The 21,866-nt window shown below is 38.0% G+C and overlaps 1 protein-coding gene across 1 annotated transcript; it reads right to left on the bottom strand.

Moving 5' to 3' along the window:
- Positions 1-264: 264 nt before the first annotated feature.
- LOC104114520 (DNA repair protein RAD5B) lies at positions 265-9,423 on the bottom strand. Its single transcript, XM_009624986.4, has 18 exons — positions 8,218-9,423; positions 7,156-7,289; positions 6,932-7,067; positions 6,778-6,831; positions 6,275-6,424; positions 5,869-6,020; positions 5,710-5,788; positions 5,378-5,605; positions 4,820-4,963; positions 4,557-4,709; positions 4,264-4,331; positions 3,869-3,991; positions 3,666-3,765; positions 3,159-3,271; positions 2,490-3,060; positions 2,183-2,254; positions 1,521-1,619; positions 265-662 (listed from the first exon to the last, which is right to left on the bottom strand). Exons 1-18 carry the CDS (start codon positions 9,268-9,270, stop codon positions 540-542), a joined length of 3,552 nt encoding a protein of 1,183 aa, XP_009623281.1. The 5' UTR covers positions 9,271-9,423; the 3' UTR covers positions 265-539.
- Positions 9,424-21,866: the final 12,443 nt, after the last annotated feature.

Below are 21,866 nucleotides of genomic sequence, written 5' to 3'. Positions count from 1 at the left end.
GGAAAAAAAATCAAAAATTCGAAAAAACTGAAAAAAATCGAGATTTAAAAACCCGACTTTTATTGATTTGGTATTTAGATTTAATAACCCGATACAATTAATTTGATTTGATAATTAGAAAATCCGAACAAACACAACCCATGTATACCCCTACTACTAACCAAGCACAATTGAATCACCATTTACTAGCCCGTTTTGATTAGCTTTAAAAAAGTAACTTTTCAACCAAACAAATTTGAAAAAATACAAGAATAAAATAAGCTATGATGAAAATACTGAATCGCCATTGATGGATGAAGAATATACAAAACCTATAGCCTCAAGAAAAGCCAAAGCATAAACAACAAGAACATATCTTAAAAAAGAGAATCAACCAACCCATGGTTTGCTACTTTTACAAGACTTTACAAAATCCAGGTGGAAAGTTGGGACTATACAAAAAACAATTAATCCACCCTTAGAACATTAATTTCTTTTTTCTTCTAATTTTACATCCAATTAAATATATATAATTGGGATTTATCATTGGTTAAAATCAACTATCGAAAAAGCATTTTGAGTTCTTCAAGTCTAGCCGAACGTACTTCTTCATCAGTCAAAGCTCCAGCTATCATCCTTTGCTTTCTTCCTTGTACTTGTTGCATTCTTTCTTCTACTGTGTCCTACACCCCATTTTCCATAAATAAAATCATTAATATTTGTAAACTAAAATAACAAAATTGTTAACACAAAGTTGTAAAAAGATGCTAACCCTTTACTATTGCTTTTATGGAAATAGACAAAAAAAAAAATCAATCTTGGAATATTTACAAGACTACTTAAAATATAGGATATGTAATCTTGAAAATATAACATGTTAAATGCTCCACGTAAAAACAATCTGATTATATACGAAAAAGACAATATATAACTTAAACTCTTTAAATAATAGTTGTGCACTCAAAGCAATTTGAGCGCACTTTAACTATTACACTACTTAGCTATACATCTCAAGTGCACGTGTACTGAATAAGATTGTGTGCAAACCTTAGGCAGATAGTATTTTCTAGATTGAAATTTAAACCCTAATTTTTCATGATTTTTACTTGTATAATTGATCGGTAGACTGTTCGAAAAAAATTATAGCTAGCGAGAATTGAACATATGACCTTACAAAAATTTTGAACCCCTTTGACCACTAAGCTACATTTTTAGGTCAACGGATTCAAAACTTAATATATAGAGGTAAAAAACATATTTTACCTTATATATATAATGTAATTTTTCGGCAAAAGAGGTTCAGGTGAACCCCTTTCGCCCCTAAATCCGCCCATGTATGTGACATGTTTGATATTATGGATATAAAACCGAGATTAGCTTGACTTTATCTCATATGATGAAAAGGAATTTAACCACAAAGGCAAGCATATAACAAACTTAGGATTCTTTCTTAATTCTATCAAGGTTTTAATCAACAAAATTACTTGGAAGTGATAGCAATATACTTTTGTGAGACAGCTTTTGAAATGAGGAATCTTTACCTTAACAATGAACCTTCTAACACGAACTGTATTCTTTTGACCAATACGATGAATTCTCATTATTGCTTGCTCCTCTACTGCAGGATTCCACCATGGATCCTAGCAATGATTAAAAGTAAGAACAACAACTATCATATGGCAAGGAAATGAAAAGAGAAAACGCCGTTCGGTACACTAAACTCCCGTTACGCACGGAATTCAGGAAAAGACGGGACCACAAGGGTCTATCGTATGCACCATTAACCTGCATTTCTGTCGTAGGCTATTTCCCGTACACATGCACTTTTGGAGGACACGAGAAATATAATATATATTTTCAATGTTTTCTCTTTTCAGTTTCTAGCCTGATGTTCAAACTTGAAATAAGTAAAAAAAAAATCAACGATAAAAGGTGTTCAATATATGTTATATACCATTAAAATCTAATATTTTACCTATATATACAATGTAATTTTTCGACGAAAGATGGTCAGTTGACCACCCTTATGGCTATGTACCTTCACCCCTGACTGGATCCTCCAAAAACTATTCATTTAGGAGGATCTGACACAAGTGTGGCATCATTTTTAAAGGATCCAAGCAACATATAATATATATATATATATATATATATATATATATATATATATATATATATATATATATAGAGAGAGAGAGATTACCATGAGGAAGACATTAGAAGCTGCTGTTAAGTTCAAGCCCACACCTCCAGCTTTTAGTGACATTAACAAAATCTGAACACATTGAAATAGAAAATAAAAGAAGGTTAGAACTTTAGAAGAGCTGAGCAAAAGATATTCAAGAAAACAGATTAATGTATTGGTACTACGTTGCTCGACTCTCTAAAAATATTGTCGCACCCGCGTTAGATCCTCCAAAAATGTACTAGTTTTGGAGTATTCGACATACACACTCGACAATATTTTGGAGAGTCTGAGCAACATAGATTAATAATTTAATACTACTTACTGTTTTCTCATTAGTCTCACTGAACTCTTTCAAGACCCTTTCTCTTTGTTTTTGCACCAACTTCCCATCAAACCTCAAATAACCAATTTTCTTTCTCTTAAGTGGAATCTCCAAAAGATCAAGAAATGAAGTCCATTGACTAAAAACAATACTCTTTTCACCACAGCCTGTTTTTCTTATTGATTCTAAACATTCCAACAGTTTTGAAACCTTAGAAGACTCTTGCCAATTCTTCTCAACATCAATCCTAAACCGATTTTCGGATGGACATGTAAATAGCTCATTTTTCCTTAGCATTTGTCTACAAATTGGACAAAGTCCACTTGTTGGAGTTCTCCAACTTGAAAGTAGACATTCTCTGCACATTCTGTGAGCACATGGTGTTAACACAGGATCATCTGCTGACTCAAGGCATATTGGACATTCTGTATTTTCGCCGTAACGAATTCCCTCAACAACTTCTTCTACATATGCTGGTGTAGGTGCTTTCTGTGTTGTAGAATCAGGATTTGTTTCCAAGAATCTTCTTGCTAGCTTGTCTAAGTCTGCAAATTCTTGTGTATCGCTTCGACTGCACATTTACAAGCAGTAAATATATAGTGTTAGATCCAAGAAGACACTAACAAGATATGTTGCTCAGGTTTTAATAGATTGAAGACTCATTTTAACCTCATAACAAGGAAAGGATGATTGCAACACTGCCTCAATCGAAGTAGTAATTCGAGAATATTAGCATAGTTGTGAAGAACTTTTCCTTGTGCCACAAACTGATCAAATTGAACCTGGTTTATTCACCAAAAACAAAAGTGTATAAGTCATACATTCCATTAGCAACAACGATCATTTCGCATTAAAGAATACAAGACACTCAAAGCACTTAAATGGTAAAATTTCAAGAAAGCAACTATATCCTGAACCAAACAACATTCAGGGGCGTTTGGTTCAAGGGATTAGGTGGATTATAACGGTATACGTTGTGGGATTAATTGTATCTCTTGTTTGGTTAAGAGGTATTAGTAACCAGTATAATTTTTATACCAAAATCTTGGTATAACTTATCCCATATAGAAAGTGGGATAAGTTATCCAGGTTTTGATCCTGGTTATAGTTATCCTGATTTTGAACCAAACGACCCCTCAGGTTTTTACATTGGAAGAACAAGATTCTCATTCTTACTTTAGATCTCTTGAAGAGGGCATCGTAGAAGTCACGTTCGGCTTCTGATTGTATACACTGAATGACTTGAATATCAGTTGGAGGGAGAACAAGAATCGGCCTGATTTCAAAAGAACACATATAAGTGCCCGGAAATATACTAAGTCTGCATCAATTGAAAGAAGAGGAGGATAATGAAGATTTGAAAAGAATAGAATAAGCACCTTCCTTCTTTGTCCTTGGTATCCTTTGTTCTTCTCAACATAAGTGGCCTTAAAATGGCTTTGATCAATTTTAAAGCTCTTTGATCACCATTTTCATAAGGTCGCTGTATTAACTTGTTCCACCTATATTAGGGGGTAAACAGGACGACGAAATAGCTCAGGAGTTGCCGAGAACTTTTTAATGGAGATAGAAGAAAGGCCAAGTACTTTGCAATTTAATCAACACACAGTAAGTTACACATTTGGCCAGTCGGCCAAAAATAATTACAACTACTAGCCATATACAAAAAATATGTCAGAATATTAATATACATATTGCCGGCTGTTATTTTTGGAAGCATCTATAATGTGTAGTTTTCGCTAAAAATAAAAAGAAACTATTCATCTATACATACCATGCCCAGTTGCACCATGGCTCGACGTGCAAGAAACATAAAAGGCTGTAAAGGTCCTCCAAATTATTCTGCACCAATTAGTAGTTACTACATCAATACAGATCATAAAATATCAGGCAATTCTTAGTTAGGAAGCCACATAAGATAGCAATTAGCAGTTATCTCAATTACAAAGAAAATCCTGTATATATCAAGTGTAATCATACAAATTATTCTGCAGCAATAGGTAGTTACTATATCAATACAGATCATAAAATGTAATCGTGTGTAATCATGCAATTTTTGTGACATACCTGAAGAGGAGTACCAGTAAGACACCACCTACAATGCGCTGACAAAGTAAAGGCAGCCTGTGCACCGAGAGTCTTCCAAGATTTTATGGTGTGTGCCTCATCCAGAACAACGCGGTACCAATCAACTTTATGAAATATGCTATTCTCCCTATCCTGAGGGACAACAAAGCTTGCATTAGAATAACAATGATAGCAAGGAAGATGATGTCAAACTAATTATGTATGTTAATACTTGAAAATGACATCCATTAATCACTACTTACAGCCTTGTAAGTTGCACTCAAGACACCATAAGTTGTTAGGACTACATCTTGTTCTGCTATCACTTTAGGGTCATTACTTCTGTCCCCACCATAATGAACGAAAACTGAAACGCTACCAGGTTTTGAATGTGCTTCAAGTTCATCCTAGTAAAAAAGAAAACAACAGGAATTCTGTAATTGAGAGCTGCAAAAATATTTCAAGATTTAGTAACAAGGTACAAAGTGTTAGCAGGATCTAATATAATGTAATATGGCCAAAAAGAATATTTCCTCATGATGTTCAGAGAAAATAGTGTGTAGAACCCATGTCTGCATTTCATTACTTGTTTTATGATAATTACCTTGTGATTTTTTTCATTTTTGCCCGTCAGCCGAGATTAATTATGGGCACTAGCCCAAATATATAAAACATATAACACTGATTGTGTATATGATATGTATACTATATGTATATTTATACTGAATATACAAAACATGTACATTTTCCGGCTAGCATTCACTAGAAAAAATAGTGTAGAACTCATCTCTGCATTTCATTACTCGTTTTATGAGAATTACCTTCCACTGGCCTAGTAATGCCATGGGACAGACAATGAGAGTGCCACCTTTTGCCTTTCTTGAGACTTCTGTATCAGTATCAGTGAGCCTTTTAGTTATATATACAGTTTCATCTGCGTCGTCTGAAACAAATTCTTGATCATCAAGGCTACTACCCCTGCCCAGTCTAGCAAGAATTAAAGCAATTGTCATCACTGTTTTTCCGAGCCCCATTGCATCTGCCAATATCTGCAGAGATCAAATTCATTTAGAGAAACAAAAGAATGATAAATGAACTAAAATTAAGAGAAACACACTAAGTAGTAAATAAATCAATAGAAAGTAAAGCTCACCCCTCCTCGTGCTGATTTTGATGCTGTTGGGAATTCTGTCGTTGCTTCCCCAGAGAAAATGTTAACATAAATTTTCCTCCTGTTGGACAAGTTACATTAGTGATTTATGTTTAAAAATCTAATATTTTCACGTTCTTATTCAGTGAGAAAAGTGCCTACTCTTCACATATCCGATATGCTGCCCAACACGGATGAAGAGTTTTAGATGTTTCCTCAACATCACTTCCTTTCTCTGATTCTGACATCCAGTAAAGAGCCTCCTTCTGGTAAGGCCTTAGACAGCACATAAGTGTATCGGGAGCATCCATTTCCTATACGAAGTAAAAGGTATAAGCTTCGACATTATCTCATTTCAGTTTTACTAAAAAGAAGTACAGTCAAACCTCTCTATAACATCCTTATATAACAACACTTCACTATAAAAGCCAAGCTTTTTCGGAACCAATTTTCATGTTATGTTAAAATATATGTTCTATATAATAGTACTTTGCTATAACAGCCAAAAATATTTGGAACAAACAAAGCTGTTATAAAGAGGTTTGACTGTATGTCGATTGGATTATACCTTCAAGTCATACATGTCTACAGAACCAACAAGTTTGTTAAACGATGCTTCAGAGATATCATGCTCATCCTTGTTTTGCTCTGAATACTGCTGGCAGCCGTTTCTTCGTTTTGCTATTGGTAAAACTGAAGCAGCCTCATTCGAATCACACTGTCAGCAATAAGCAGAACATCAGTAATATTCTAATCAGCATATTGCTGCACTGGTAAAAAAAGAAAAAGGGAAAACTACACAGTGTTGCCGTTTCAAAAATAATAGCTGGCAAAATGTACATTATTTGTATGTACAATATACATATAATACAGATATTTTATACATATTTTTTTGTATGTTTGGCTAGCAGATGCAATTATTCTTGGCCAATCGGCCAAATGTATAACTTGCCCTAAAAAACACTATCAAGTATCAACAAACAGTTTGCTATTCTTGCTTCTATATATTGAGAACTTGGCAACTCAAATGAAGAAACAATAGCAAGATGACACAATTAACAATCAACTTACTTCTAAATTGAGCTGACGTTTACAAGAATAAAGTTCATCCGGAGTGAACTCAGCCTGAAAAACATTAGCAAAAGAGAAGGCAAACATCAGTGAGAAACTAAAAGGAGCTTTGGATGGTTTCAATCCATTGAACAATAAACTATATCTAACATACATTTTGAAATGGTTTGACTTTGAGTAACTTGAACAAAGTAAGTAGTGGATATGTTGTGGTATCAATTTGTGAGGGAGAATCCAGCTTCCAAGATGACTTATCGCAGCTAGTAAACACTGACTGGTGAATGTAGAAACTGAAAAAAGGGAGCATGATTTACATACAGCATACAATATATACTAAGCTCTTTAACACAAACTTGTAAAGAACAGTATGTGTTTTACCTTACATACAACATAAGCTCCTGCATTAGCTGCAGAGTTACAGGCGCAGCAACACATCGGCCATGAACCTTTACCTTTGAAGAATTTACAAGTGGAATGAGACATTTTGCCCATTCCATTGGGAGACGCCCAATCTGTGAAGTTGTTTAAAAAATAGATATGAGTTTGATTTTGTATTAGTGTGATCTCGGCATCCAAATTCAAGATTTTCACATGAAACAACACATGACAAAATGTGGAAATACCAACTCCATACTAGTGGTTGTAGATAGTTTTTATGCAACAGGTTTAACCGAACCCAATATTTTTTACACCAAGTATAGACACATATCATTAACTTTTCAACAAATGTTAAATCTAAACCCATAATTTCAACAAAATTTAAGTTATATACATTGTAAGGTATGTTTACACTATCAAATCACCTAATGTTGTAGTGGATAACCAATCTTATTTTCAAGATTTCAAATCACACATTTTAAGGAGGCTATATATATATATATATATACACACACACACACACACACACACACACACACACACACACACACACACACACACACACTTTGGGTGACCTGATAGTGTAAAACATTCTTTACATCGACAATGTATATAACTTAAACTCATTTCAAAATTGAGAGTTCAATGCCAAGAATCTTAGGAGTTAAGTTATGAAGGTGTAAATTTATTCACATTATCAATGAATTTTAACCTCTGATAGCACGTTAGTTAACCTTTTTTTACAAACATCAATTGTTTAATTGTAATTGCCTAATAATTGACATGATTATGTAAAAAAAGAACTTAAACTCATAACTTATATTCCATACTAACAAAGGCAGATAGAGTGTCTGTGCAACAGGTGCACAATATTTTGGACACAAGTATAGATACATATGTGAAAAGCTATTAAAATATTAATAAGTATTAAATTTGGACCGATAACTAACCTATCAATTTTAAATTCTAAATCATAGACAACAAGAAACTTTATAGCAAAGTGAATAACAAGACTAAGTACTAAAACAACGATGCTAATAATATGATTGAATTCAAGTTTACCTCCCCAAATCTTTTCGTCGAGAATCTAACAATGGAAGATGCAGCAGCAGCAGCAGCAGCTCTTGATCCACCCCATTGTGAACTACACTTACTATTTCCTTGTTGAGGAAAAGCAAAATGAACAATTTCATTGTTTTCCAATTTTCTCCCTTTTGTAGTTGAAAGCCCAGTAACAATAGTCCTCCCAACTAATAACCAATCAAGATCTTCAGGAAAATCTCCATCTTCTATCACAACAGTACTAAGCATATTTTTCTTAATTCCCATTTTTTCCATATTTACACAAATAGCCACATTACTACTACTTTTCAGTCTGTTGTATTCTTGTTTTGCACCATTAGCCACATTACTGTTTTTCAGGGAATTGTATTCTTGTTTTGATAAAGGCCTTGCTGACAATGGTTCAACACAAAGTACATCTTGTTGCTCTTCTTTAACTTTCATGATTTCAAGTTTCTTTTCTTCTTTCGGCTTCTGTGTATCGATTTCTGGATTGTTTTCGGGCAACTTTAACCATTCATCAAAGCTCAAATCCCATTTACCAACAGATCCTTTTGATTGATAATCATCAAGAACCTTCTTTTCTTCCACTTTTAGCCCTTTCTCCTCAATACCCATATCAGGTTCTTCTTTAACTTTTAGCCCATTAACCATTTCTTCACCATCAAAGCTCAAATCGCATTTACCAACAGACCCTTTTGATTCATAACCATCAAGAACCTTCTTTTCTTCCACTTCTAGCCCTTTTTCATCAATAACCACATCAGGTTCTTCTTTAACTTTTAGCCCATGAACTGTTCCACAGCCCACTGATTCTTCAACATTTTCTTGTTTTACCATATGAGAAATCCTAACTCCAGTGCTAGTAACAGTCTTGTGAACCGCTGATGGCGGCGAAGAATCGAGCAAGTGGTTAATGGCTGCATCTGGATTATTGTTTTGTTGAGAAAGGGCTTCAAGAATGGCCTTTTCTGTAATTTCAGAACCGATGATTGATTTGATCATCTTTATTTTCTTCTCGTTCTCTGATTCTACCTTTGCTTCCATTTCCATTGATTTTGTGCAAGTAATAATAGGTATTAAAGCTAAAAAAGAAGTGCAGAAATTCTTGAGATTTTTTGTTACAAAAAGCTGAGAAAATGAATTAGCGAGCAAATGGAGATGAAACTTTTTGAGAGACTATAGAAAGGGTTGAAAAGGGATTCTTTCTTTTTTGTAGGCATTGAAAGTTTTGGCGGTAATAGATTTTACCTTAGTTAAATTTCGCGGGTTTTCCTTTTTTGGCGCTGTTTCACTGTTTGTAAGGAGGGTAAAAGCTTTTGGCGCGAAAGAGTGGAGGGTAAAAAGTTGCGTTCTTATTGTGCAGCGATGTCGTTTTGTTACGCAGTTCTTATTTGCGAAATTTTTTTTTTCAAAAATATGTATGTCTATTAAATTTTGTAATTTTTTGAAAAATTTCGATGGTGAATTTTTTCAAAAAAAAAAAGTTGTTTAGACAGTTTTTTCAAATTTGTTCTCCCCTCACAAAAATGTACTTTTCAAGTAAAATACATGTCCAAACATAATTTCAAATTCTAAATTTTATTTTTCAACTTTAGTACTTTTTTGCAAAAATTATAATTTTTATGTCCAAACACCTACTAGATAAGTGCTTTAGAACTAGTGCAAAACTAGTTTGTTTGTTTTTTTTTTGAAGTTTTATGTCGCCGAAACGTTTCGCAAATGCCTAAAGTCCCTTTGCAGCCTAAATAGTCCATTTCGGATCGATTGGTTCGAAGATAAGTTATGTTGAGATTAATTAAATTGAGATTAGTTATATTAAAATTAATTATGCTGGAATTAGTTATCATGTGTTTATTTCTTATTGGTTGTTTGGTATGTTGTATTAATCTTGCGATTGTCAATTTTACTATTTTATCCTAAGATTACTAGTCCACCTTCTAGCCAAGTATAAGTTGTCTGGTATTATTTTTAATCACGATAATAAGTAATCAAACAAGAGATAAAACAGTATCAAATTTTTATCCCAAAATTATTTTTGTTTATCCATCGTAATAACCGACCCATAGTTTGAGGAAATCCGGTAGTTATTGGATCAAAATAGCTCACATGGCTTAGTTAAAAGTGAAAAGAGCTACTATAAAGCAATAACTCAATCAATGACTAAAAGTTCGATCTCTTTACCCTTTTCCCAAATTTCTATCTTACAAGTTTATAATGTTTATATAATGAATAGATAACTAAAATTAGGGGTATACAAAGAAAATCGATAAATCGCACCAAATTAATAATTCGAGTCAAATCGGAAAAAAAAAATAATGTGGTTTGGTTTGATTTGGTTTGGTATTGGAAAATAAAACCCCGCCATAATTTATTTGGTTTGGTTTTAACTGAAAAAAGTCAAACCAAAATCAAACCAACCTGATAGTACATTTATATAATTTTTAAAAATATTTGATATAATAAATATTTATTGTAATATAATTTATAAATATTTCATAAACGTTTTTACAGTTTTAGCTTTTAACGTATTATTTCAAGTTTAGACTTAACATTCTTGAATGATAAATAAATTTTATAGCCATAAATATAATAACTCAAACAAAGTTCAAATCAATACTAATGCTAACTAAAGAAATTCAATTCAATAATAGGAATGACGATAGTGTTGGATAATTATTTTAGTTTACATTGGTTTATAATGAAATTGCATAACTTAGTTTATCTTTTTCTTTAGTGCTTAGTTATGTAATTAATATTAGTACTTATTAGCTATACTTATTTTAGCATGACATATATAGTATTTTTAGATTATGTTAATTTTCATTATGGCTTATTAATTAGCAATATTTACTTTATGTAATTTTATTATTTTATCTTTGTTATTGAATATTTTAGTATAATGCTATAACTTATCTCATATTATTGTGTTAGTTTCTTGAAAAACACATTATATAGTTGTATTTTACTAGGACTTAAGAAATATTTGGAGCACAAGTTACGTATTTTATGCTATGAAAACTTTACCGGAAAAAATTCGAAAAATTCGAGAACACCGAGATTGAATCTGACTTTGTTGGTTTGGTTTGGTTTGGTTTATAAATTTAAAAATCCGGCACCATTAGTTTGGTTTGTTAATTGAAAAATCCGAACTAACCCCGACCTATGTACACCCCTAACTAAAATTATGAAGTCTAGGTCCTGGGTTCGAGTCACGTTGGAGGGGAAGTGTGGAAATACTATAGATCCTCCTAATTAGGGAGGGGTTAAAAAAAGTCCTTTGGACGAGAGATCAAGTATAAAAAATTCAAGTACTCCGAGAGAAAATTACAAAGCAGTATGCAATCCTCCCTATATGTAAGGCCCCGTAAAATTTTATAAAAGACTCGGATTTTTGTGGTGCCGAAGAAGGTTTATGTGTTGACGATTGTAGAGATTTGGACTTTGTGGGTTGAATAGTGCGTTAGGGAGTTGAAATTTTTTTTTGGAAATACACGGCATTTTCTGCGGTCCATTATGCGGTCGCACAACTGCTTTGCGAACCGCAGATCTGCCGCAGACTGAGGCAGAAATCTGGGTAAATTTTCCAGACCATTATGCGATCGCATAATTATTGTGCGGGTCGCACCCCCCATTGCAGACCCAACTCAATTTTTTTTCGTAGGGAGGTTCTGCGACGTATTATGCTACCGCAAAATGGGTCTGCGGACTGCAGACCGGTCGCAGAGTGAGGCAGAAATGCCCAGTTCAGAGGGCCATTATGCGGCCTATTGTGCAGACCGCAGAAGCATTATGCGGTCGCATAGACCTGTGATGGGGCTCCTATTTTTCTAATTTTTGAACCCGACCTCATTCTTATAAAACACACTTGGGGATCATTTTAAAGGGAAAGACATATATTTATAGAGAGTGACATAGAGTGAGAGAGGAAGTTACCAAGCTCATCATCCATCAATTCTTGCTTAAAGTTGAAGAAATTGCAATGAGAATTCACTATGTCTTCATCCTAGAGGTAAGTTCTTACTCTATAACCATCAATTTCGTGATTTTAATTATAAATAGGCAAATAAGCCAAGCAATTCTTGGGTGTCGGAGTTGGTTATTTTATATGCATGTACCATTTAGGGTAGTGGGGAGATTGTTGAGCCCTTTTGGGCGAACCTTATGTAGTGGGATGAAATAATCCACCATATGAGGACCTTGAAACCTTAATACACAACTAGTGTTTGATAAAATACTCAAGTGAGCTGAAACTATGAACTCCTTCCTAATTTATGTTCAATTTTTCTATATCTCTAAATAGATCGAAGTGGTTAGGATTTTTGGAATATTGTAGTAAATTAAAAAGCTCGAGGCAAGGTATGTTGGCTAAACTCTTCTCTTAGATTTGAACCCCGCAATGTCCTTGTAAGTCTTGTGATGCTCTTTATAAATTAATTTGTTGTCAAATAAGCCTTATGTTGATGTTCACTATATATTCCAAAGATTCTTGTTATGTTAAGTTAATGCTTGAGAATGTGGTTTAAGTATGGTTTGTGTATTGCTATGTTATGATTTAAAAGCGTGAATTTTTATTAAAGCCATCATGTCAATTGTGTAAGAAGTCACATGTTCCTAAGACCCTAAAATTGCTCAAGTATGTGTTTAAAGTCTTAATTTGAAAGGCCTTGTTGTTGATTGTCCATGATAATGATTGAAAGTGAAATAGTGAGCATGAATTAAGAAATACAACCAACGTGATTATATTGTGTTATAGCCCATGATGCCAATAAAATGAATGACATATAAATGCCTTGGGAGTATCGTTTAGCCACCGAGGAAAGGTAGGTTAGAACAACCGAACCCTGAAATTACACGTGCCAGTGTAGGAGTGATTATGGGACAAATCCCCGTGTTAATATGATGAGACTGTTTCCTCATTATATGGGATGATATTGGTGTGTTGAGATATCTCCCCTTAGATGGAATGAGATTTTTGCTAGGGAGATGTGATGTGATGTCGACCCACACGACATTGTGGTGAGACGGCTTAGACGATCAGGCTGAAATCGGGCACCATGTAGCGCACATGATGGTATTGTGAATGTACGTCTCGGGATGAGACGGCTTAGCCGGTCGGGCTGAGATCGGACTCTGTGCTAAAATACGGTGGTGTATCGGTGCTAAAGATCTCCCAACTTAATCGAATACTATTTGAAATTTACCTTTCTCTTGACTTGACACTTTGATGCTGTTTGAGTCTCTTATTGGTTTCATGTTTTATTCCCCGTTTACTGTTGCTCGTTCTATTGAGAGGGTGTTTAGTTTTACATACTAGTACTATTCCATATGTACTAACGTCCTTTTGTCGGGGGCGCTGCATCTTTAATGGATGCAGGTGGTTCCATAGCAGGTGGCATTGATCAGTGATAGTGGCATACCCTCTTCTCTGCTGATTTGGTGAGCCCCACTTTATCTCGGGGTCCTATATCTTTTATCCTTTGTACGTAGTGTTTTGAGATATAGCCGGGGCTTTATTGCCGACACTGTCATAACACTCTTTTGTTCGTGTTAGAGATTCCGTAGACATAGTGTAGGTTGTATCTATTTTTGGGAAGGTTAAACTAAAAATGTTGTAATCGTATCACCTGTTCTACGTTAGGTATGATTGTACAATGTGCTGTTTTGAAGACTTGTTAATGGCGTGACTAATGAAAAAAGGACCGATGTTGTTCACATGACTTCTTATTGACTTATTAATGAAATGTATTCTTCTCTTTATTCATGGGTGAGTTTGGTAGAAGGTATTATAAAGGCTTGCTTGACTGGGGTATCTCGGTTGAGCGTCGGTCGCGCTTCCCGAGGTCGGGGAGTGATACTATATAAGCACATCAGCCTTTTTGCACAAAGTGGCCAACACAAATGCAAATTATATGAAATTAAGCGAAATTACAATTAATAGAAATGGAGGGTCGGCCAACAAAGCTAACCCGGTGAAATTTCCACAAATCTCAAAAGCCAAAGATTTTTTGTAATTGTTTTTTGGAAAAGTTTTTTTAAATGCCAAAGTCATAAATAATTCATTTAGTTAGATGAGATCCGTTTTATTGGATAAAAATTGCTCACATCACTTAATTAAAGGTTAAACATGTTACAATTAAATACCAGGAACCAAAACGATAAAGCAACAACTCGGCAACTAAGAGTTCGATATATTTTCCATGTTCCTAATTTACTATTTTAATCATTTATAATGTGCATATTACGAATGGATAATTAAAGTTAGGACGTCAGCCTTTTTTGCGTAAACAATTCAAGTACGACAATAAATTAGAAATAGAATTGCTATCTTTCAGTTTAAGTATTTCAGCCATTTTGCGCAAATTGACCAATTAACGGGACTTGAATGCTAATAATATGAAATTTAATGGGGGGAAAAGTGCAATTAATATAAAAAAATGGAGGGACGGCCAACGAGCCAACCCTATGAAAATTCCACAAATTATGTCGGCCATACTCAACCTTTTAAATTTTTTAATTTGCTTCCCCCTTTCCTTTTATATTCCTCTATTCTCCCTTTACATTTGCTAAGCTCCCGACGGGGGAGTATAGGATTTTTCTTTTTGCTAAAATTTAACGACCGATCGGTTGTTTCGAGAATTTTAGTTATGTTTTTCCTATTTTTACTTCTTTTTGTGTTATTCAACTATATTGTGTTATATCGAGTTAGTCGGTTCGGGTCCGGAGTGGTTTCAGAGTGAATTGAGACATTTAGTCTCTAAAGTAGAAGCTTAAGTTGGAAGAGTCAATCGCTCGTTGACTTATGTGTAAACGACATCGGATTTGAATTTTGATGGTTTCGTTAGCTCCGTTAGATGATTTTGGATTTAGGAGCGCGTCCGGAATGAGATTTGGAGGCCCGTGGTAGAATTAGGCTTGAATTGGCGAAAGTAGAATTTTGGCGATTTTGGTCGGTAGTGAAAATTTTGATATCGGGGCCGGAATAGAATTTCGGAAATTGGAATAGGTTCGTGGTATTATTTTCGACTTGTGTATAAAATTTGAGGTCATTCGGACGTGGTTTAGCGGGTTTCGGCATCGTTGGTGGAATTCGGAAGTTTAGAAGTCTTTAGGCTTGAATCTGAGTGTTTGGTGTTTTGATGTTGTTTTGAGTGGTTTGATGATTTGTCTAAGTTCGTATGATGTTGTGGGATATGTTGGTATGTTTGGTTGAGGTCCCGAGGGCCTCAGGGTGATTTCGGGTGATTAATGGAACAAGTTTGGAAATTGGAGGAATTGCTCAAGTTGAACCCAGTTATCATAATCGCACTTGCGGATGTCTCATCACAAGTGCGAGCCCGCAGAAGCGAGCGGGAGATAGCAGATGCGAGATTGGAGGAGCTGGGCAGATGCGCATGTGCGCTTTCACAGATGCGAGATTTGGCCGCAGATGCGGAACCAGGGATCTTAAGTGAGTTCCGCACCTGCGATGGAAATTCTGCAGGTGCGGTGTCGCAGAAGCGAAAAAAGGGCCGCATGTGCGGTTTCACTGGGCAGAATGTCTAAATTGAGGACTTCGTGATTTTTGCTCATTTCCACCATTTTTAACTCGGACTTGGGAGCTTTTGGGGTGATATTTGAAGGGGATTCAAGGATTTTCACAGAGGTAAGTTGCTTGATCTCTAATTCTCCTAGCTATGGTGCTTTACCGTTGATTTCTCATATAATTAGTGGGGTTTTGAAGTGAGAATTGGGGGTTAGGGATTGGAATTTTGGAGAGTGTAATTTGAGAATTTGAGGGACCAAATGATGTCGGATTTTGATAAATTTCATATGGTTAGACTCGTGAGTAAATGAGTTTTCGGATTTTGTGACTTTTATCGGATTTTTAGATGTGGGCCCGGGGGCCGAGTTTGAGCCAATTTCGGGTTTTGAGTCTAATTTAGTAGTTTTCTTGTGGAATTGATTCCTTTAGTATGTATTAATGGTATTGTACTTCTTGGGGCTAGATACGGGACGCTTGGAGGCCGATTCGAGAGGCAAGGGGATTGCGGAGTAGAGATTTGCTCGGATTGAGGTAAGTAACGGTTGTAAATCTAGTCCTGAGGGTATGAAACCCCGGATTTGTGTATCATATGACTATTTGAAGGTGACGCACATGCTAGGTGACGGGAGTGTGGGTGTGCACCGTTGGGGGATCGTGATTTGGTCCGTCCCGTAGTAACTGTAAAGTTGAACAACCTGTTGTAGCTATATGCTCCTTATGTGTTTTAAAAAAAGATTTGCTGTAAATCATGCTAGATACCATGTCTAGGCCTTATGCCAATATTGTTTGGACCCTTATATGTCATTTTCTTGCTGTCCTCTCACTGCTTTAGTTGAAATCCCGTACTCAGTCATGTTCGTGCATTCTTACATCATAGCGCAGTCTCTGTTATTTTATTTGTTGCATCATGTTAATGTGGTTTGGGCTGATTTCTTTGATTTTTTGAGAGCCCGAAAGACTAGAGAAGTTTATGACTGAGTGAGGCCGAGGGCATGTTTGTGAGGTATTGTACCTCAGCACGTGAGTGGTCCCTGTGGATTCTGATATGATATTATAGCACATGAGTTGTCCGTGCAACATGTGAGTTGTCCATGCAGATTATAGCGCTTGAGCTGTAGGAGCCCCTCCGGAGTCTGAAGACCCCTCAGTGAGCGCATGTACCTACTGAGTGCGAGTGCCGAGTGCTGAGCAATCGTGAGGCATGAGTTATTGTGAGGTTGGAGTGATTGGGAGGACTGAGTGATGTTAGCCCGAGGGGCAGTATATGATTTCATCATCCATGCTCATAGTTGCTTTAACTCCTTGTTTGAGAACTGTTGAAAGATATTTCTAATTGATTTACTTGAACTTGATTTAAACAAGTTGATTTGACTTAAACTCTGGTTACAAATCATGCCGCACTTTACTAATTTTTTTTGTGATATGAACGGTACTTGCATTTAGCTCGTCACTACTTCTCAGCCTTTATTTATTTCTGTTACTTACTAAGTTGGTGTACTCACGTTACACTATGCACCTTGTGTGCAAATCCAGGTATTTTTGGTCACGATAGCGACTGCTGATATTCCTGTAGCTGATCATTGCAGTTAGCAAGGTAGCTACCTCGCGATCGCATCCCTATTTTCTCCTTCTTTATCTCCCCCTTAGTTGTATTTTGGATTTTTCCCATACTATGTTAGTCTTATTGTGGTCGAACCAGTTTTTAATAGTTGCTCATGACTCAGTGACACTCCGATGATTGGGGCTTTTCATTTCGCATTTTTATTTTTGAGTTCAACCCTTGTTTCTTTTATGAAATTCTGTTATACAAGACGCCTTTTGGCATATATGTGAATGAATTGTTGTAGTATTGTGGGAGTCGGCTAGCCTAGTACTATTGATAGGCGCCATCACGACAGATTTGAGTTTAGGGTCATGCCAAGTTGGTATCAAAGCCTAGGTTACATAGGTCTCACGAGTCATGAGCATGTTTAGCATAGTCTTGCAGATCGGTATGGAGACGTCTGTACTTATCTTCGAGAGGCTGCAGAACCTTTAGGAAAAATTCCACATTCTTGAATTCTTGTCGTGCGAATCTGTTGATTCTGGTAACTAAACATCTGTTGTTTCATTCTCTCACAGAAGGTGAGGACTAGTACTACCAGACAGGATGGACAGCCACCAGTACCACCAGCCAGGCCCGCAAAAGGCCGAGGTAGCGGTAGAGGCCGCGGTAGGGGCAGAGGTGTAGCCCGCACAACAGCTGGGGCAGTACCTGCAGACCCACAAGTTGCCCCAGATCAGGATCAGATTCTAGTTGTTGATGCACCAGCTCAGGCACCACATGTGCCTATTGTGATTCCGGGCCTTCAGGAGGCCATAACTCAGATTCTGACAACGTGTACCGGCCTTGCTCAGGCGGTCTCTATCTCGACGGCCGCAACCACTTCTCAAGCCGGGAGAGGCACTCAGACTCCCACCGCTCGCACACCCGAGAAGGTTGTTCAGGAACTCCAGACACCGGGGGCACCACCAGCCCAACCGGTTACAAATGCTCAGGACTATATGGTTCATGCTATGCCTGAGGATGATCGGCATAGGTTGGAGAGGTTTGGGAGACTCCAGCCTCTACCTTTCAGTGGAACAGAGAGAGAGGATGCTCAGTACTTCTTGGACATGTGTCAGAGGATACTCTGTACAACTGGTATTTTGGAGACTTGTGGGGTCTCATTCACTATTTTTCAATTTTTTGGGGCTGCACTCATATGGTGGGAGACTTACGAGAGGTGTGGGCCTATTGGCGCAGCATCCCTTACTTGGCAGCAGTTCTCCGTGGTCTTTTTGGAGAAGTTCGTGCCTCAGTCCCACAGAGAGGAGCTGCGCAGATAGTTTGAGCAGCTTCGCCAGGGTGATATGTCTGTGATGCAGTATGAGATGCGATTCTCGGAGTTGGACCGTCATGCTATCTGGTTGGTTCCCACAGACAGGGAGAGGATCATGAGGTTTATAGATGGTCTCACTTTTCAGCTGCGGTTGCTTATGACCAGAGATAAGGTGTCTGGTGCTACTTTTGATGAGGTTGTCGACATTGCTCGGTAGATTGAGATGGTTCGCGGTCAAGAGAGGATTGAGAGGGAGGCCAAGTGGCCTCGAGGACAGGGAGGAATTAGTGGTGCTCCTTATAGGGGTCAGTTCCAGCACGACAGAGGCCGTCCATTCAGGCATGCTCAGCCAGCCCACCCAGTTCGCCGTGGTGCATCATCGGGCCATGGTTATCACAGTTCTCATCAGGGCCACTCATCACTCAGTGCCCTTCTAGCCCAGAGTTCATCCCGTACTCCATCAGTTCAGGGCTCCTCTATGCCAGGTTCTTCTACCAGTTATCCCGGTGCTCGGGGCTCCCTTCAGTCCCCGCCACCAGCACCATGGAGTTGTTTTGAGTGTGAGGAGTTTGGGCATATGTGGAGGCAATGTCCTCGTCGTCATAGAGGTCCATCTCAGCAGAGGAGTCAGCCTTCGACTTCAGCACCAGTTACTTCACCACCCACCCAGTCAGCTCAGGGTGGAGGTCAGTCATCCAGGGGTCGCTCTAGAGGGGAAGGTAGATCAGGGGGTGGCCATGCCCGTTTCTATGCCCTCCCTGCCATACCAAATTCTATTGCTTCAAATGTTATGATTACAAGTATTGTCTCAGTTTATCACAGAGATGCCTCTGTATTATTTGACCCTGGTTCCACTTATTCATATGTTTCCTCGTATTTTGGTCATTTTCTGGATATGCCCCGTGAGTCTCTAGTCTCCTCTGTTCATGTATCTACTCCGGTAGGTGATACTATTATTGTGGACCGCGTGTATCGGTCATGTGTGGTGTCTATTAGGGGTCTAGAGACCCGAGTGGACATTTTGCTGCTCAGTATGGTTGACTTTGATGTGATATTGGGTATGGATTGGTTATCTCCATGTCATGTTGTTCTAGATTGTCACGGTAAGTCCGTGACGTTGGCGATGCCGGTATTTTCGAGGGTTGAGTGAAGCATTTCTATAGATTATGTACCTTTCATATTTGAAGGCTCAACATATGGTTAAAAAGGGTTGCCTATCTTATTTGGCGTTTGTGAGGGATGTTAGTGCAGAGACTCCTACCATTGATTCTGTTCCGGTGATACGTGATTTTCCGGAGGTGTTTCCTGCAGACTTGTCGGGCATGTCGCCTAACAGGGATATTGACTTCGATATTGATTTGGTGCCGGGCACTCAGCCCATTTCTATTCCACCGTATCATATGGCACCGGCGGAGTTGAAGGAGTTGAAGGAACAACTTCAGGAACTCCTTGATAAGGGGTTTATTAGACCTAGTGTGTCACCTTGCGGTGCACCGGTTCTATTTGTAAAGAAGAAAGATGGTTCCATGAGGATGTGCATTGATTATAGGCAGTTGAACAAGGACACAGTCAAGAACAAGTATCCCTTGCCTTGTATTGATGATTTATTTGACCAGCTTCGGGGAGCGAGGGTGTTCTCCAAGATTGATTTGAGGTCCGGGTATCACAACTAAAGATTCGGGATTCGGATATTCTTAAGACAACTTTTAGGACCCGATATGGCCATTATGAGTTCTTACTGATGTCTTTTGGGCTGACCAATGCCCCAACAACGTTCATGCATTTGATGGACAGTGTATTCCAGCCCTATTTGGACTCATTCGTTATTGTATTCATTGATGACATCCCAGTGTACTCTCGTATCCAAGAGGAGCATGCTCAGTATATGAGGATTGTATTACAGAGATTGAAAGAGGAGAAGCTTTATGTAAAGCTCTCCAAGTGTGAGTTTTGGCTCGGTTCAGTAGCATTCTTGGGGAACGTGGTGTCCAGTGAGGGTATTCAGGTGGATCCGAAGAAGATAGAGGCGGTGCAGAGTTGGCCTAGACCATCCTCAGCCACGGAGATTAGGAGCTTCCTTGGTTTGGCGGGCTATTACCGTCGCTTTGTGGAGGAATTTTCATCTATTACATCGCCCTTGACCAAATTGACCCAAATGGGTGCTCCATTCAGGTGGTCGGATGAGTGTGAAGAGAGCTTTCAGAAGCTCATGACTGCTTTGACCACAGCTCTAGTGTTAGTTCTGCCATCAGCTTCAGGTTCTTACACCGTGTATTGTGATTCCTCGAGGGTAGGTATTGGATATGTTCTGATGCAGGAGGGTAGGGTGATTGCCTATGCCTCGCGCCAGTTGAAGACCCATGAGAAGAACTATCCTATCCACGATCTTGAGTTAGCAGCCATTGTTCACGCCTTGAAGATTTGGCGTCATTATTTGTATGGGGTTCATTGTGAGATCTATACTGATCACCGGAGTTTGCAGCATCTGTTTAAGTATAAGGATCTTAATTTGCGTCAGCGGAGATGGTTAGAGCTTCTCAAGGACCATGATATCACTATTTTGTACCATCTGGGGAAGGCCAATGTGGTGACCAATGCCTTGAGTCGCCGGGCGGAGAGTTTGGGGAGTTTAGCGTATCTACCAGCAGCAGAGAGACCATTGAAATTGGATGTTCAGGCCCTAGCAGTCCAGCTTGTCAGATTGGATATTTCGGAGCCGATTCGGGTATTGGCTTGTGTGGTCTCCAGGTTTTCTCTTTATGACCGTGTCAGGGAGCGTCAGCATGATGACCCTCACCTGCTCGTTGTTCAGGACAGGGTTCAGCGAAGTGATGCCAGAGATGTGACTATTGGTGATGATGGCGTATTGAGGATGCAGGGCCAGATATGTGTGCCCAACATGGATGGGTTTCGGGAGTTGATTCTTGAGGAGGCCCACAGCTAGCGGTACTTCATCCATCCGGGTGTCACGAAGATGTACCAGGATTTGAGACAACACAATTGGTGGAGGCGGATGAAGAATGATATAGTTTGGTTTGTGGCTCGGTGTCTCAATTGTCAGCAGGTTAGGTATGAACATCAGAGACCGGGTGGCTTGCTTCAGAGGTTAGAGATCCCAGAGTGGAAGTGGGAGCGGATCACCATGGACTTCGTAGTTGGGCTTCGAGGAAGTTCGATGCTAGTTGGGTTTTTGTGGATCGGCTAACCAAGTCTGCGCACTTCATTCCAGTTGGAACTACTTACTCTTCAGAGCGGTTGGCTGA

The sequence above is a fragment of the Nicotiana tomentosiformis genome, chromosome 9 (assembly GCF_000390325.3).
Source record: "Nicotiana tomentosiformis chromosome 9, ASM39032v3, whole genome shotgun sequence".
Taxonomy (NCBI): domain Eukaryota; kingdom Viridiplantae; phylum Streptophyta; class Magnoliopsida; order Solanales; family Solanaceae; genus Nicotiana; species Nicotiana tomentosiformis.
This window is presented reverse-complemented; position numbering and strand designations above follow the sequence as displayed.